The following is a 14,617-nucleotide window of genomic DNA, read 5'->3' as shown; positions in this document are numbered from 1 at the left end:
AGAAGAATATAATAATTCCAATCCCAAAGAAAGCAGGTGTTGACAGATGTGAAAATTACCAAACAATCAGTTTAATAAGCCACAGCTGTAAAATACTAACACGAATTCTTTACAGATGAATGGAAAAACTAGTAGAAGCCGACCTCGGGGAAGATCAGTTTTGATTCCGTAGAAATACTGGAACACGTGAGGCAATACTGACCTTACGACTTATCTTGGAAGAAAGATTAAGGAAAGGCAAACCTACGTTTCTAGCATTTGTAGACTTAGAGAAAGCTTTTGACAATATTGACTGGAATACTCTCTTTCAAATTCTAAAGGTGGCAGGGGTAAAATATAGGGAGCGAAAGGCTATTTACAATTTGTACAGAAAGCAGATGGCAATTATAAGAGTCGAGGGACATGAAAGGGAAGCAGTGGTTGGGAAGGAAGTGAGACAGGGTTGTACCCTCTATCCGATGTTATTCAATCTGTATATTGAGCAAGCAGTCAAGGAAACAAAAGAAAAATTCGGAGTAGGTATTAAAATCCATGGAGAAGAAATAAAAACTTTGAGGAGACGAGGTACTGGCAGAAGTAAAGCTGTGAGTACCGGGCGTGAGTCGTGCTTCGGTAGCTCAGTTGGTAGAGCACTTGCCCGCGAAAGGCAAAGGTCCCGAGTTCGAGTCTCGGTCGGGCACACAGTTTTAATCTGCCAGGAAGTTTCAAAAACTTTGAGGTTCGCCAATGACATTGTAATTCTGTCAGAGACAGCAAAGGACTTGGAAGAGCAGTTGAATGGAATGGACAGTGTCTTGAAGGGAGGATATATGATGAACATCAACAAAAGCAAAACGAGGATAATGGAATGTAGTTGAATTAGGTCGGGTGATGTTGAGGGTATTAGATTAGGAAATGAGACACTTAAAGTAGTAAAGGAGTTTTGCTATTTGGGGAGAAAAATAACTGATGATGGTCGAAGTAGAGAGGATATAAAATGTAGACTGGCAATGGCAAGGAAAGCGTTTCTGAAGAAGAGAAATTTGTTAACATCGAGTATAGATTTAAGTGTCAGGAAGTCATTTCTGAAAGTATATGTATGGAGTGTAGCCATGTATGGAAGTGAAACATGGACGGTAAATAGTTTGGACAAGAAGAGAATAGAAGCTTTTGAAATGTGGTGCTACAGAAGAATGCTGAAGATTAGATGGGTAGATCACATAACTAATGAGGCGGTATTGAATAGGATTGGGGAGAAGAGAAGTTTGTGGCACAACTTGACCAGAAGAAGGGATCGGTTGGTAGGACATGTTCTGAGGCATCAAGGGATCACCAATTTAGTATTGGAGGGCAGCGTGGAGGGTAGAAATCGTAGAGGGAGACCAAGAGATGAATACACTAAGCAGATTCAGAAGGATGTAGGTTGCAGTAGGTACTGGGAGATGAAGAAGCTTGCACAGGATAGAGTAGCATGGAGAGCTGCATCAAACCAGTCTCTGGACTGAAGACCACAACAACAACAACAACATGTGACAAGCCAAGAAGAAAATAATGCATCATGCAAAAAAGGTATCACACAACTTAACATTCAGATGATGCAAGGCTGAATAATTAGGAAAATATTACTTTTTAAATTTTGTGGATTGTGATATTTTTATATACTGTGAATTAATATGAAAATTTTATTGTGATGTTGTAGAAGTTAATCAGAGCTTATCTGAATGGAGAAATGATGAATAATGCTAAAGTACATATTATACATGATAATGGAAGCCCAAGCCATCAAAGCAGACTGGTAGGAAGACTATGAATGGCCGTAGCCTACAATCAAGCACTATTACAAAGTGTGATCTCTCAGGTTTTCTGGCACGACAAGGTACAAGGGTGTTAAATAAATTATGATCTTTTTTTTTTTTACAACATACCTTGCAGGGGCAACAGTCTGGATGATTGACTGATCTGGCCTTGTAACATTAACCAAAACGGCCTTGCTGTGCTGGTACTGCGAACGGCTGAAAGCAAGGGGAAACTACAGCCGTAATTTTTCCCGAGGACATGCAGCTCTACTGTATGATTAAATGATGATGGCGTCCTCTTGGGTAAAATATTCCGGAGGTAAAATAGTCCCCCATTCGGATCTCCGGGCGGGGACTACTCAGGAGGACGTCGTTATCAGGAGAAAGAAAACTGGCGTTCTACGGATCGGAGCGTGGAATGTCAGATCCCTTAATCGGGCAGGTAGGTTAGAAAATTTAAAAAGGGAGATGGATAGGTTAAAGTTAGATATAGTGGGAATTAGTGAAGTCCGGTGGCAGGAGGAACAAGACTTTTGGTCAGGTGATTACAGGGTTATAAATACAAAATCAAATAGGGGTAATGCAGGAGTAGGTTTAATAATGAATAAAAAAATAGGAGTGCGGGTAAGCTACTACAAACAGCATAGTGAACGCATTATTGTTGCCAAGATAGACACAAAGCCCATGCCTACTACAGTAGTACAAGTTTATATGCCAACTAGCTCTGCAGATGATGAAGAAATAGATGAAATGTATGACGAGATAAAAGAAATTATTCAGGTAGTGAAGGGAGATGAAAATTTAATAGTCATGGGTGACTGGAATTCGTCAGTAGGAAAAGGGAGAGAAGGAAACATAGTAGGTGAATATGGATTGGGGGGAAGGAATGAAAGTGGAAGCCGCGTTGTAGAATTTTGCACAGAGCATAACTTGATCATAGCTAACACTTGGTTCAAGAATCATGAAAGGAGGCTGTATACATGGAAGAAGCCTGGAGATACTGACAGGTTTCAGATAGATTATATAATGGTAAGACAGAGATTTAGGAACCAGGTTTTAAATTGTAAGACATTTCCTGAGGCAGATGTAGATTCTGACCACAATCTATTGGTTATGAACTGCAGATTGAAACTGAAGAAACTGCAAAAAGGTGGGAATTTAAGGAGATGGGACCTGGATAAACTGAAAGAACCAGAGGTTGTAGAGAGTTTCAGGGAGAGCATTAGGGAACAATTGACAGGAATGGGGGAAAGAAATACAGTAGAAGAAGAATGGGTAACTCTGAGGGATGAAGTAGTGAAGGCAGCAGAGGATCAAGTAGGTAAAAAGACGAGGGCTAGTAGAAATCCTTGGGTAACAGAAGAAATATTGAATTTAATTGATGAAAGGAGAAAATATAAAAATGCAGTAAATGAAGTAGGCAAAAAGGAATACAAACGTCTCAAAAATGAGATCGACAGGAAGTGCAAAATGGCTAAGCAGGGATGGCTAGAGGACAAATGTAAGGATGTAGAGGCTTGTCTCACTAGGGGTAAGATAGATACTGCCTACAGGAAAATTAAAGAGACCTTTGGAGAGAAGAGAACCACTTGTATGAATATCAAGAGCTCAGATGGCAACCCAGTTTTAAGCAAAGAAGGGAAAGCAGAAAGGTGGAAGGAGTATATAGAGGGTTTATACAAGGGCGATGTACTTGAGGACAATATTATGGAAATGGAAGAGGATGTAGATGAAGATGAAATGGGAGATAAGATACTGCGTGCAGAGTTTGACAGAGCACTGAAAGACCTGAGTCAAAACAAGGCCCCGGGAGTAGACAACATTCCATTAGAACTACTGATGGCCTCGGGAGAGCCAGTCATGACAAAACTCTACCATCTGGTGAGCACGATGTATGAGACAGGCGAAATACCCTCAGACTTCAAGAAGAATATAATAATTCCAATCCCAAAGAAAGCAGGTGTTGACAGATGTGAAAATTACCGAACAATCAGTTTAATAAGTCACAGCTGCAAAATACTAACGCGAATTCTTTACAGACGAATGGAAAAACTGGTAGAAGCCGACCTCGGGGAAGATCAGTTTGGATTCCGTAGAAATGTTGGAACACGTGAGGCAATACTGACCTTACGACTTATCTTGGAAGAAAGATTAAGAAAAGGCAAACCTACGTTTCTAGCATTTGTAGACTTAGAGAAAGCTTTTGACAATATTGACTGGAATACTCTCTTTCAAATTCTGAAGGTGGCAGGGGTAAAATATAGGGAGCGAAAGGCTATTTACAATTTGTACAGAAACCAGATGGCAGTTATAAGAGTCGAGGGGCATGAAAGGGAAGCAGTGGTTGGGAAAGGAGTGAGACAGGGTTGTAGCCTCTCCCCGATGTTATTCAATCTGTATATTGAGCAAGCAGTAAAGGAAACAAAAGAAAAATTCGGAGTAGGTATTAAAATTCATGGAGAAGAAGTAAAAACTTTGAGGTTTGCCGATGACATTGTAATTCTGTCAGAGACAGCAAAGGACTTGGAAGAGCAGTTGAACGGAATGGACAGTGTCTTGAAAGGAGGATATAAGATGAACATCAACAAAAGCAAAACGAGGATAATGGAATGTAGTCAAATTAAGTCAGGTGATGCTGAGGGAATTAGATTAGGAAATGAGACACTTAAAGTAGTAAAGGAGTTTTGCTATTTAGGGAGTAAAATAACCGATGATGGTCGAAGTAGAGAGGATATAAAATGTAGACTGGCAATGGCAAGGAAAGCGTTTCTCAAGAAGAGAAATTTGTTAACATCGAATATAGATTTAGGTGTCAGGAAGTCGTTTCTGAAAGTATTTGTATGGAGTGTAGCCATGTATGGAAGTGAGACATGGACGATAACTAGTTTGGACAAGAAGAGAATAGAAGCTTTCGAAATGTGGTGCTACAGAAGAATGCTGAAGATAAGGTGGGTAGATCACGTAACTAATGAGGAGGTATTGAATAGGATTGGGGAGAAGAGAAGTTTGTGGCACAACTTGACTAGAAGAAGGGATCGGTTGGTAGGACATGTTCTGAGGCGTCGAGGGATCACAATTTTAGCATTGGAGGGCAGCGTGGAGGGTAAAAATCGTAGAGGGAGACCAAGAGATCAATACACTAAGCAGATTCAGAAGGATGTAGGTTGCAGTAGGTACTGGGAGATGAAGAAGCTTGCACAGGATAGAGTAGCATGGAGAGCTGCATCAAACCAGTCTCAGGATTGAAGACCACAACAACAACAACAACAACCTTTACTCATCCTCATAATTTTGATGATCCTTCTCAAAGCAGTCTCCCATGTATGCAATACACTTGTCCCAGAGTTTCTGCCAGTCTTCAAATACATGCTGGAAACCATTGTTTGAGAGTTCTTTCAAAATCATCTCCACAGCTTTCACCACTGCTTCTGATGATTGCTAATGCCTCCCATGAAGGCGTTTCTTCATGTTAGGGAGTAGAAAAAAGTGACATGGGGCTAAATCCAAACCACAGGGAGGGTGAGGGATGCACTTCACGTTGATTTTTGCAAGATATTCAGCAACAACATTGGCAATATGAGGTCACGCATTATCGTGGTGCAGCATCCAGCCTGCTTCACGGAAATGTGGTCTTTTGCACCTGATATGGACTTGAGATGACCATAACTTTCCCAGCAGAACAAACCAGTTTAGCTTTTTGGGGGGTTGGTGATGAAGGAGATTTTCACCCTGAGCTTTGCTGTCTGCTTTCAGAGTCAAAATGATGTAGCCAAGTTTTATCAGCAGTGATTACATTTGAAAGAAACTCAGGATCTTCCTCTAACGTCAACTTTAACAGCATGCAGACCTATTATGTGAATGACCTTTTGTTCGGGAATCAACAGTTTTGGAATTCATTGTGCAGAAACAAATGTCATGTGTAATTTTTCTGTCACTAACGTTTGGGTGGCACCCATTGAAATGTTCAGTATTTCAGAAAGTGGGAAGTCATCTTAAGGTAATTCGCCGATCCTCTCACACAATGACAGCTGCAGTGTTCATGTTTTCTTCCATAAGAGCAGTAACTGGAGCACCGGGTCCACCTTCCTTTGAAATTGATTGTCTCCCCTCTTTAAATAATTTAAAGCACCTTCGAGCTGTGCTGTAGGGAAGAACAGACTCTCCATAAGCCTCCTGTAACACTGTATAGGCCTCAGCTGAAGATCTGTTGAGACAAAAGCAGAATTTCAAAGCCACATATTGTTCCTCGCCTGCTACCTCCATTGTAGCAGTATGCAATACTGAACATGGGTGACCTTGCCTGCCTCTCACAGGTGGGAACCAGGAGTCCCAACAATGAAACTACCACGCTGTGTTTGTTGCACATTTAAGCTAACAGAATATCATACGATTAAATTTTAGCGTAAGAAATTATGACCATAAAAAAAATTATGATCATTCTTTATTGAACAGCCCTTGTATAATGCCGTTCCTTTGCTTTCAGGTACTTCATTCTCAGGATCATAATGGTTTTCTTTTTAGGGCAGTAGAATTTTGGGTCTGGAGTTGACTGAGTGTATTAATCAGAAGACTATGGTAACCTAATTAGCAACAGGAAAGCATTGCCTTTAGAGTAAAATTGGTACATCTTGATGTTTTCAGTAGTTGAAGTCTGATTAATATCATTTTCAGTTTCTCCAAGATTGGGAGAGAAGAGACAAAAACATTACAACAGTAACATTTGATTTGTGTAATGAAACACAAGGTGTACAACTTTTCTTCCGCCGTTTGCCAATAGGTAACGACAACGGTAAGTAGCGGTCGAAAGAAACAGATTGCAGACGTCAGGCAGTTAGCTTGGACCTTTGTCAACATAACCTCATTCAAACATTAGTCGATTTCTGTCTGCATCATAAAGTTGTCCTTGATTGAAAATGTCAGTTTACGAGCCTAATTCTCGTCATTTGTGGGAGGTGTTACTGTTTTGTTTCAATATGGAGAAAACAGTGGCTGAGTCTCATCGAATACTCTCAATTACGTATGGCAAGGACACTATTAGTGAAAGAACATGTCGTAAGTGGTTTCAACGCTTCAAGAACTGTGATTTTAACGTCATAGACTGGCATAGTGGTAGAAGAGAGAATGTTTTCGAAGATGCAGAATTGGAGACATTGCTAAGTGAAGACTTGCATCAAACTCAAGAAGAAGTGGCACGATTAGTGGGAGTGACACAAGTCATTTCAAAACATCTCAAGGCTATGGGCATGATTCAGAAAGAAGGAACTTGGGTCCCATGTGAGCTGAAACCAAGAGACGTTGAACAGTGTTTGTGTGTTTGTGAACAGTTGCTTCAGAGGCAAAAACGGAAGGGATTTCTGCATCGCATTGTGATCGGGGACGAAAAATGGGTTCATTACGATAACCCTAAACACAAAAAATTATGGGCATATCCCGGTCATGCTTCCACGTCGAAGGCCAAACCGAATATTCATGGCTCCAAAATCATGCTCTGTGTTTGGTGGGACCAGCTCGGCGTCGTATACTATGACGTGTTAAAACCAAGTGAAACAATCACAGGTGCTTGTCATTGAATGCAATTAATGCATTTCAGCAGAGCTTTAAAAGACAAACAGCCACAATACAGTGAGAGGCACGATAAAGTGATTTTGCTGCATGACCACACTTGACCCCACATTGCAAAAGAGGTCAAAACGTACTTGGAAACGTAAAATGGGAAGTCCTACCCCACCCACCACATTCTCCAGACATTGCTCCCTCTGACTATCCCCTGTTTAGATCAATGGTGCATGGCCTGGCTAACCAACACTTCCGATCTCATGAAGAAGTCACAAATTGGATCGATTCATGGATCGCTTCAAAAGATGAACAATTTTTTCAATGCGGGATTTTTACACTGCCCGAAAGATGGGAGAAAGTAGTGGCCAGCAATGGAAAATACTTTGAATGATACATGTGAAACCAATTTGTCTCATTAAAGCCTCAAATGTTGGGGAAAAACGGCGGAAGCAAAGTTGTGCACCTTGTACTATGTTGCAGAAAAAAAATTGTACTCAGTAGTTAATATTGAAGTAAATAACTTTTTGAATGGGTTTGGAGATATGTCTCAATGAAAGTTGTTGGATCAGTAATTTTATCGATCATTATCCAGAATTTGTAACTAATCCATAGGTAGCACTGTGCCTCATGAGGACAGTGACTGTTTTTCTCCTTTGGTATTGTGGTAGTTAAGTTATTTTGAGTGTTACAACAGACTCGGGTATCTGAATGATGAAATTGATGCTACCGCTAATGTGTTCTGGACACTGTGTGATGATGTAGGTTGTGTGTAATATTGACCTCACACAAATAAACTTTTTTGGTGTCCAATTTATAAGTAGATATTTCAAAACTACACAAAGCAAGGAATAGCATTATTTAATGCATAAAAATCTGGCTGCCCTGAGTTTACACCACTTCTCATAACCAAATGTTTGGAATATTTATGTGTAGGGACACACTAAAGTCTGTAGTTGATCAGCATTTGCTTCAATGTTTAAATACTGTGGTACTCAAATACAGAAAATTAAAAAGGAATATTACATACCAGCATAAAAAACTATTTTGCTGCTTACCCCAAAAAGTAGATTTAATATTAGAGTACCAAAAGAAATAAACTGAAAAAATACATTTATGTTACTCATTTAAAGCTCATAAGGAGATCATAGTATTTATTTATCAGAGAATTTTATAAGGAATAATTTCCAACAGGGTCATCTTTCTGCTTTCCTTAAAAGAATATACTACATCAAAATCTACATCATACAGGTGATTTTCTGATACAAGAAATCTCACCTTTCACTTTTTGCTAAATGTAAACATTTCTGAGGAACACAAAAAAGTGCCTGTAACATTCAGTTGTCATCTCACAATTACCTAAAAAATCAAAAGCTGACGGGTAACCAAATACATACAATTTCACAGACCATTAGAATAGTGCTTCCTATTTAAAACAGTAGTCACATCCTGCCATTACCGAAGGAAAATTTCATAAATGTGTGGTTCTGCATCTATCATTGTTTGTGAATAGATGGATGAGTCAAACGAACATGTCCCCCATTCATGTAATCCTTGTATGTATACATTCAATAAGTTAGAACAATTTTTGCATAGATCTCACACAGCTGAGCAATATTCTATGATGGGTGTCACAGTATCTCTGTGGTGCAGAGAGTGGAATATGGAAAAGTGTGCGGCCATCCACAAGACTACTGAACGAAATCTGTTACATTTTGGTTCCACAACAAATCACAAAAATCTACCAAGGCTACCAGTTCAACTAAAAACTAAAAATTACAATCACGAACAACTTACGTTGGAATGATTACATATATAATGTGATAGGAAAAGCAAAACAAGACTGTGTTTTTTGGCAGAACACTTAGAAGATGCAATTGGACTACTAAGGAGTCTGCCTACACTAACCTTGTCCATCTTCTGCTAGAGTACTGCTGTGCAGTATGGGATACTTACCAGATAGGTTTGACAAAGGGCACTGAAAAAGTCCAAAGAAGGGCAGTTCATTTTGTATTATGATGAAAAGGGGATAGATGTCATGGATATGGCAAGCAAGATGGAGTGTCTGTCATAAAAACAAAGGCATTTTCGATTGTGGTGAGATCTTTTCACAAAATTTCAATCACAAACTTTCTCCCCTGAATGTGAAAATATTTTACAGATCCCAATCTATGTAGGGAAAAATGATCTTCGTAATAAATGTGTTACATCTACTTTTTCCTTAAGGAGAAGTAGCCCTATATATTATCTACATTTATCGTGAATTAAATCTGATTTCAGGTTTTCTAACAAATATAATTAACTTCAAAATGTTTTAGGAAACTAGCAATTTTTACCAAAGGTTTTTGTGTTGCCTCAATAAAAATCTTATTTTGTGTATTTGCTTCAGTTCTCATAGGGAACCAGTAACCTTTTAGCCCAAACTCTTTGCGTTTACAAATGTCTGCTTGTGTCTGTGTATATGCGGATGGATATGTGTGTGTGTGCGAGTGTATACCTGTCCTTTTTTCCCCCTAAGGTAAGTCTTTCCGCTCCCGGGATTGGAATGACTCCTTACCCTCTCCCTTAAAACCCAAATCCTTTTGTCTTTCCCTCTCCTTCCTTCTTTCCTGACGAGGCAACCGTTGGTTGCGAAAGCTAGAATTTTGTGTGTATGTTTGTGTGTCTATCGACCTGCCAGCGCTTTTGTTTGGTAAGTCTCTTTATATATATATATGTGAAAATATTTTACAGATCCCAATCTATGTAGGGAAAAATGATCTTCGTAATAATATATATATATATATATATATATATATATATATATATATATATATATATACTGTGAATATCCTGAGTTCCTTAAATAAATGTCTGCAAGGTGATCTTGGGTGGGCTCCAGCTATTATTCTGATTACGTGCATTTGTGCAATGAATACTTTCTCCTTTAATGATGAATTGTCCCAAAATACAATGCCATATGAAAGCAGTGAATGAAAATAGGCATAGTAGGCTAATTTACTGATGTGTTTATCACCAAAATTTGCAATAACCCTAATAGCATATGTAGCTGAACCTAACATTTTCAGCAGATCATCAATGTGTTTCTTTCAATTCAATTTCTCATCAATGCACACACCCAGAAACTTGGAGTATTCTACCTTAGCAACAGACTTTCATTCACAGTCTGTATTTATCAATGGTGTTATGCCATTTACTGTACAGAATTGTATAAACTGTGTTTTCTCAAAATTTAGTGAGAGTCCATTTGCAGGGAACCACTTAATAATTTTCTGAAAGACTTTTTTTTTAATTTTCTCAGCTGATTCTTGCTTCCTGGGTGTGATTACTATACTTGTATCATCAGCAAAAAGAACTAACTTCGCATATTCATGACTGTAGAGGGGCAAGTCGTTAATATACATTAAGAACAATAAGGGACCCAAGACTGAACACCATTCTTGATACCTCCCCAGTTAGAGGACTCTGCTGGTTTTTGTAGACTATCTGTACTGTTAATTTCAGCCTTCTGCATTCTTCCAGTTAAGTATGAATTAAACCATTTGTGCACTGTCCTATTCATACCACAATACTTAAGCTTATCTAGAAGAATTATGTTTGAGCTCAAAACATGTTCTAAGATTACGCAACAGATGGATGTCAATGATACTGGATGCTAGTTTCGTCCATCACTTCTGCTATTATTCATGTAGACAAGTGAGATCTGAGCTTTCTTCCAAATGCTGGGCACAAATACATGTTTGGTCCATGTATGGTGTATTATAGTTAAATCATAAATTCTATACAGAACATGGAAAGAATTTCCATTAGGCCTTTAAGACTTATTCATTTTCAGCTGTTTCTCAACCCTACTGACACTAACAGCTATGTCACTCACCTTTGCAGAAATATGCGAATGAAACTGGGGCAGAAGTCCGGTATTTCCCTTTGTAAACAAACATTTAGAAATGGTATAAAGTGCTTCAGCTTCTGCTTTGCTACCCTGAATCCCAGGTCCTGTGTTGTCTATGAATGTCTGCACACTAACTTAGGTGCCAGCAACAACCTTTGCATATGACCATAATTTCTCTGGATTCTGTGAGACACATTTTTGTAAGATTCTGCTACAGAAATAACTGAAGGCTCCACTATTGACCTTCCAAGTGTTTCACTGAGCATATTTCTATCTCTGACCCTATGATTTGTTTTACACCTACGGCTCATTATTCATAATTTATTTGATCACTTTATGAACACATCAAGGTCTATGCCTGCTCACAGGCCATGACCAATAACTTTGCCTTTTCCTGTTCATTAAAATATTATATGTAATCGAATAACCTGTTAATGCTGCATGTTTAATTCTTACTAGAGCCTATTATTGAATTATAATTATTCTCACAACAGATATTCATATTTTATCATTTTATTAAACTGATTTTTATTTCTTATATAAGTTAAGAATACGTTAGTACCTGCTTTAAGAAGTCGTGACCTTGATATTAAAATAAAATACAGCCAAAGACATGACAATGTCAACCGCCTTGTACAATATGTGCTTCTACTCTATCTTGAATTATCACAACATCATTTATATGATTTAAGTCCCCCTAACACATCCCACCTTTGTTTCTGAACATAACACGTATAGAAACTTTCCAATACACAACAGAAATGATGCTGGTATGGTTGTCAGCATACAGATATCCTGATCTGTATCCTAACAATCATTTGTGTCTTATTGTTGTAAGTCATTACAAAAATAGTCTCAGTCACAAATTTATTAATCAACATAAGGCTGAAAGTTTTTGTTGTGTACTGGAAAGTTTCTGCATTAATCTTCGATATGGGTTTGTTAACACACTCATGAGGATGATCTCATTTTTTGGGTCTATGGAACAAAAACTGAATCTAAAGTAATTTAGTGTAAAAGACAAAATCTCTGCTTACTGAAAGCAACTTTAATCCAAAACGTTACTCTTGAGCAAACGCCATTTTTATGAATGTACTGCAATGATTAAGGATTAACATTTGAACTTTTCACACACAGAAAGTAGGCTACTGACAGTTGCGAAAGTGCCATTAATTGCCAGAAGAAAAAATAAAATTCACAAGACTACAGAATGACTGACAACTGAACAGTTATTTCATGATCCGTCAATAACATGAGTTAATGATGAACTGAATATAAGACAAAAATAAAACATATTGAAATAAACAACATACGATAACAATTTCTATTACCCGTTCCGTACATTAATTATTGCTCGACATGGTCTATATCCACGAATATTTCTCAAATAACAATGAATGATTTGTAACTGGATGAATGCACATATTTACACCTTCAAATCAGGTAGGTATTACCAACCTCGTATCTGATTCCCGCTTGTGGCTGACTTTCTTGTGGACCCTGCTTTTCCACCCTTTCATTTGCAAGTAAGGTTAGAACAGCAGTACTGAAAATAAAAATTTAAAAATAGTACTTACGGCGACACTGTCACATTACACGACAAAGACTACAATGTGATACCTTATATCCCTATTAAACTGCTGAACCGGATTATAAAATACGTTGTTTGTTGACTCAATAATAACTTTTGCCTGCCCTTCTTCTATAGTTACAATATTTTCTTTTGCTTCCGTGTTCGGTTCTACACATGTACTAGCCATAATCGTTCTCACATCGAGTGTATTACGCTTCAGGGTTGACGCTACTAATCGACGCAGTTGTATAAATACCGGGAGTCTTTGTGTCATAAAAGTCTATCTGATCGAAATGCTTGACATCAAAACAACAACAATGCCACATGTCCATCCCACTGTAAACAAATTCAAAGATGTTCACGACCAACCAACACCCAAAGATGTAAAACGCAAAACGAAGACAATTACAAAAACGATGAAACGATTTTTGTGTTTTCTCTTCAAGACGAATACAATCTATAGGTACGGAAAAATGATTTTTGTGTATTGTCTTCAGTAATGCGCAAAGTAGTTTCACTTCTTTCACCGGCTTACCTCAAAGATGGTTCAATCGCTACCAGCCGACACACTCCCGAAAGATAACAGAATGTTCTTATGGCCAGGAAAATGTCAAGAAACATATATCAAACAACATTTATGAGGAGCTACATATCTCTCGTTTACCTCATTCACTTTGTTTCGATTCTTTCTAAGTACGAAATAACGTCAAATACAATTAACGCCAGTTTACACTGGCCATCGTGTCATGTCACGTCTAAACATTCTACAATGTATTTCAATTGGCAGCATTCACACAGGCCGTCAACAGGCTGCCACATTACACCAAAGCTTCTCTGGAAGAAAGTTCTGACGGTATCCATGTCTGTTAACATCGGAAGTTAACCTTTTTTCGCCACGCTCTTTCAATTTATTGTCTAGAGTTTGTGCTTTTGTATCTTCCAAAGTTAACACGGCTGTTAGCTGTGTAATAAAAAGCTGAGCAAATCGCTTTTGTCTGAAACAAAGTATCATACCTGTCTAGTATCAGTTGCTGAGACTGGTAGATGAAGTTACACTAATCATGGCCTGCATCTGAATAGGAGGATGAAGGAAATAGCACATTGCCATAAGTGCAGAGGGGTGGGGTGACAACCACACTAGACACAATCCCTGTGATTACTGGAATGAAAGAGAACATTGTTTAGATTAGAGTCAGGTTACAGACAGAGATTACTGAAATAATTGACAGTAGTACAAGAAGATAATTGTATTGTATTGTATGGAACAGGGGACCTGGAAACGACAGGGAGGCTTTGAACCCACCATAGCCCGCACCAGTACACAACCCCACAACAGGTTAAAGCAGACCACTCACCCCACCGCCGCCCCACAACGAACCCAGTATTATTGTGTGGTTTAGCCCCCAGAGGCCACCCCTCCCCCCCTCCTAAGGAATGTCTCACACCAGATGAGTGTAACCCCAATGGTTGTGTGGTAGAGTAATTATGGTATATGCATACGTGGAGAAAGTGTTTGCACAGCAGCGACGTAGTGTAACTGAGGTGGAATAAGGGTAACTAGCTAACATTTGCTGAGGCAGATGGAAAGCCGCCTTAAAAACCATCCATGGACTGGTCCAGAACACAGGATCTCGACACTAATCTGCTGGGGGGATTCATGTCAGGGATCGGCACGCCTTCCCACCTGGAAAGCAGTGCATTAGACTGCACGTCTAACTGGGGGAGCCACAAGAGGATAATACTTGTAACAGTTTCAACGAAAGTAAAATTAACTTGCTTCATCAGTACATAAAAAGTGTTGAAGTAAAAGATAAATGAGCTCAT

General features: G+C 38.7%; 1 protein-coding gene across 1 annotated transcript in view; it reads right to left on the bottom strand.

Annotated features, from left to right (window-relative positions):
• Nucleotides 1-13,308, bottom strand: part of LOC126162531 (probable tRNA (guanine(26)-N(2))-dimethyltransferase) — an 82,638-nt gene extending 69,330 nt beyond the window's left edge. The window contains exons 1-2 of the mRNA XM_049919103.1: nt 12,841-13,308; nt 12,679-12,766 (exon numbers count right to left, since the gene is read on the bottom strand). Coding sequence (XP_049775060.1) covers nt 12,679-12,766; nt 12,841-13,067 — 315 coding nt within the window. The 5' untranslated portion in view covers nt 13,068-13,308. The remainder of the gene's footprint in view (nt 1-12,678; nt 12,767-12,840) is intronic.
• Between the last annotated feature and the right edge of the window lie 1,309 nt (nt 13,309-14,617).

The sequence above is a fragment of the Schistocerca cancellata genome, chromosome 2, assembly GCF_023864275.1.
Source record: "Schistocerca cancellata isolate TAMUIC-IGC-003103 chromosome 2, iqSchCanc2.1, whole genome shotgun sequence".
NCBI lineage: Eukaryota > Metazoa > Arthropoda > Insecta > Orthoptera > Acrididae > Schistocerca > Schistocerca cancellata.
This window is presented reverse-complemented; position numbering and strand designations above follow the sequence as displayed.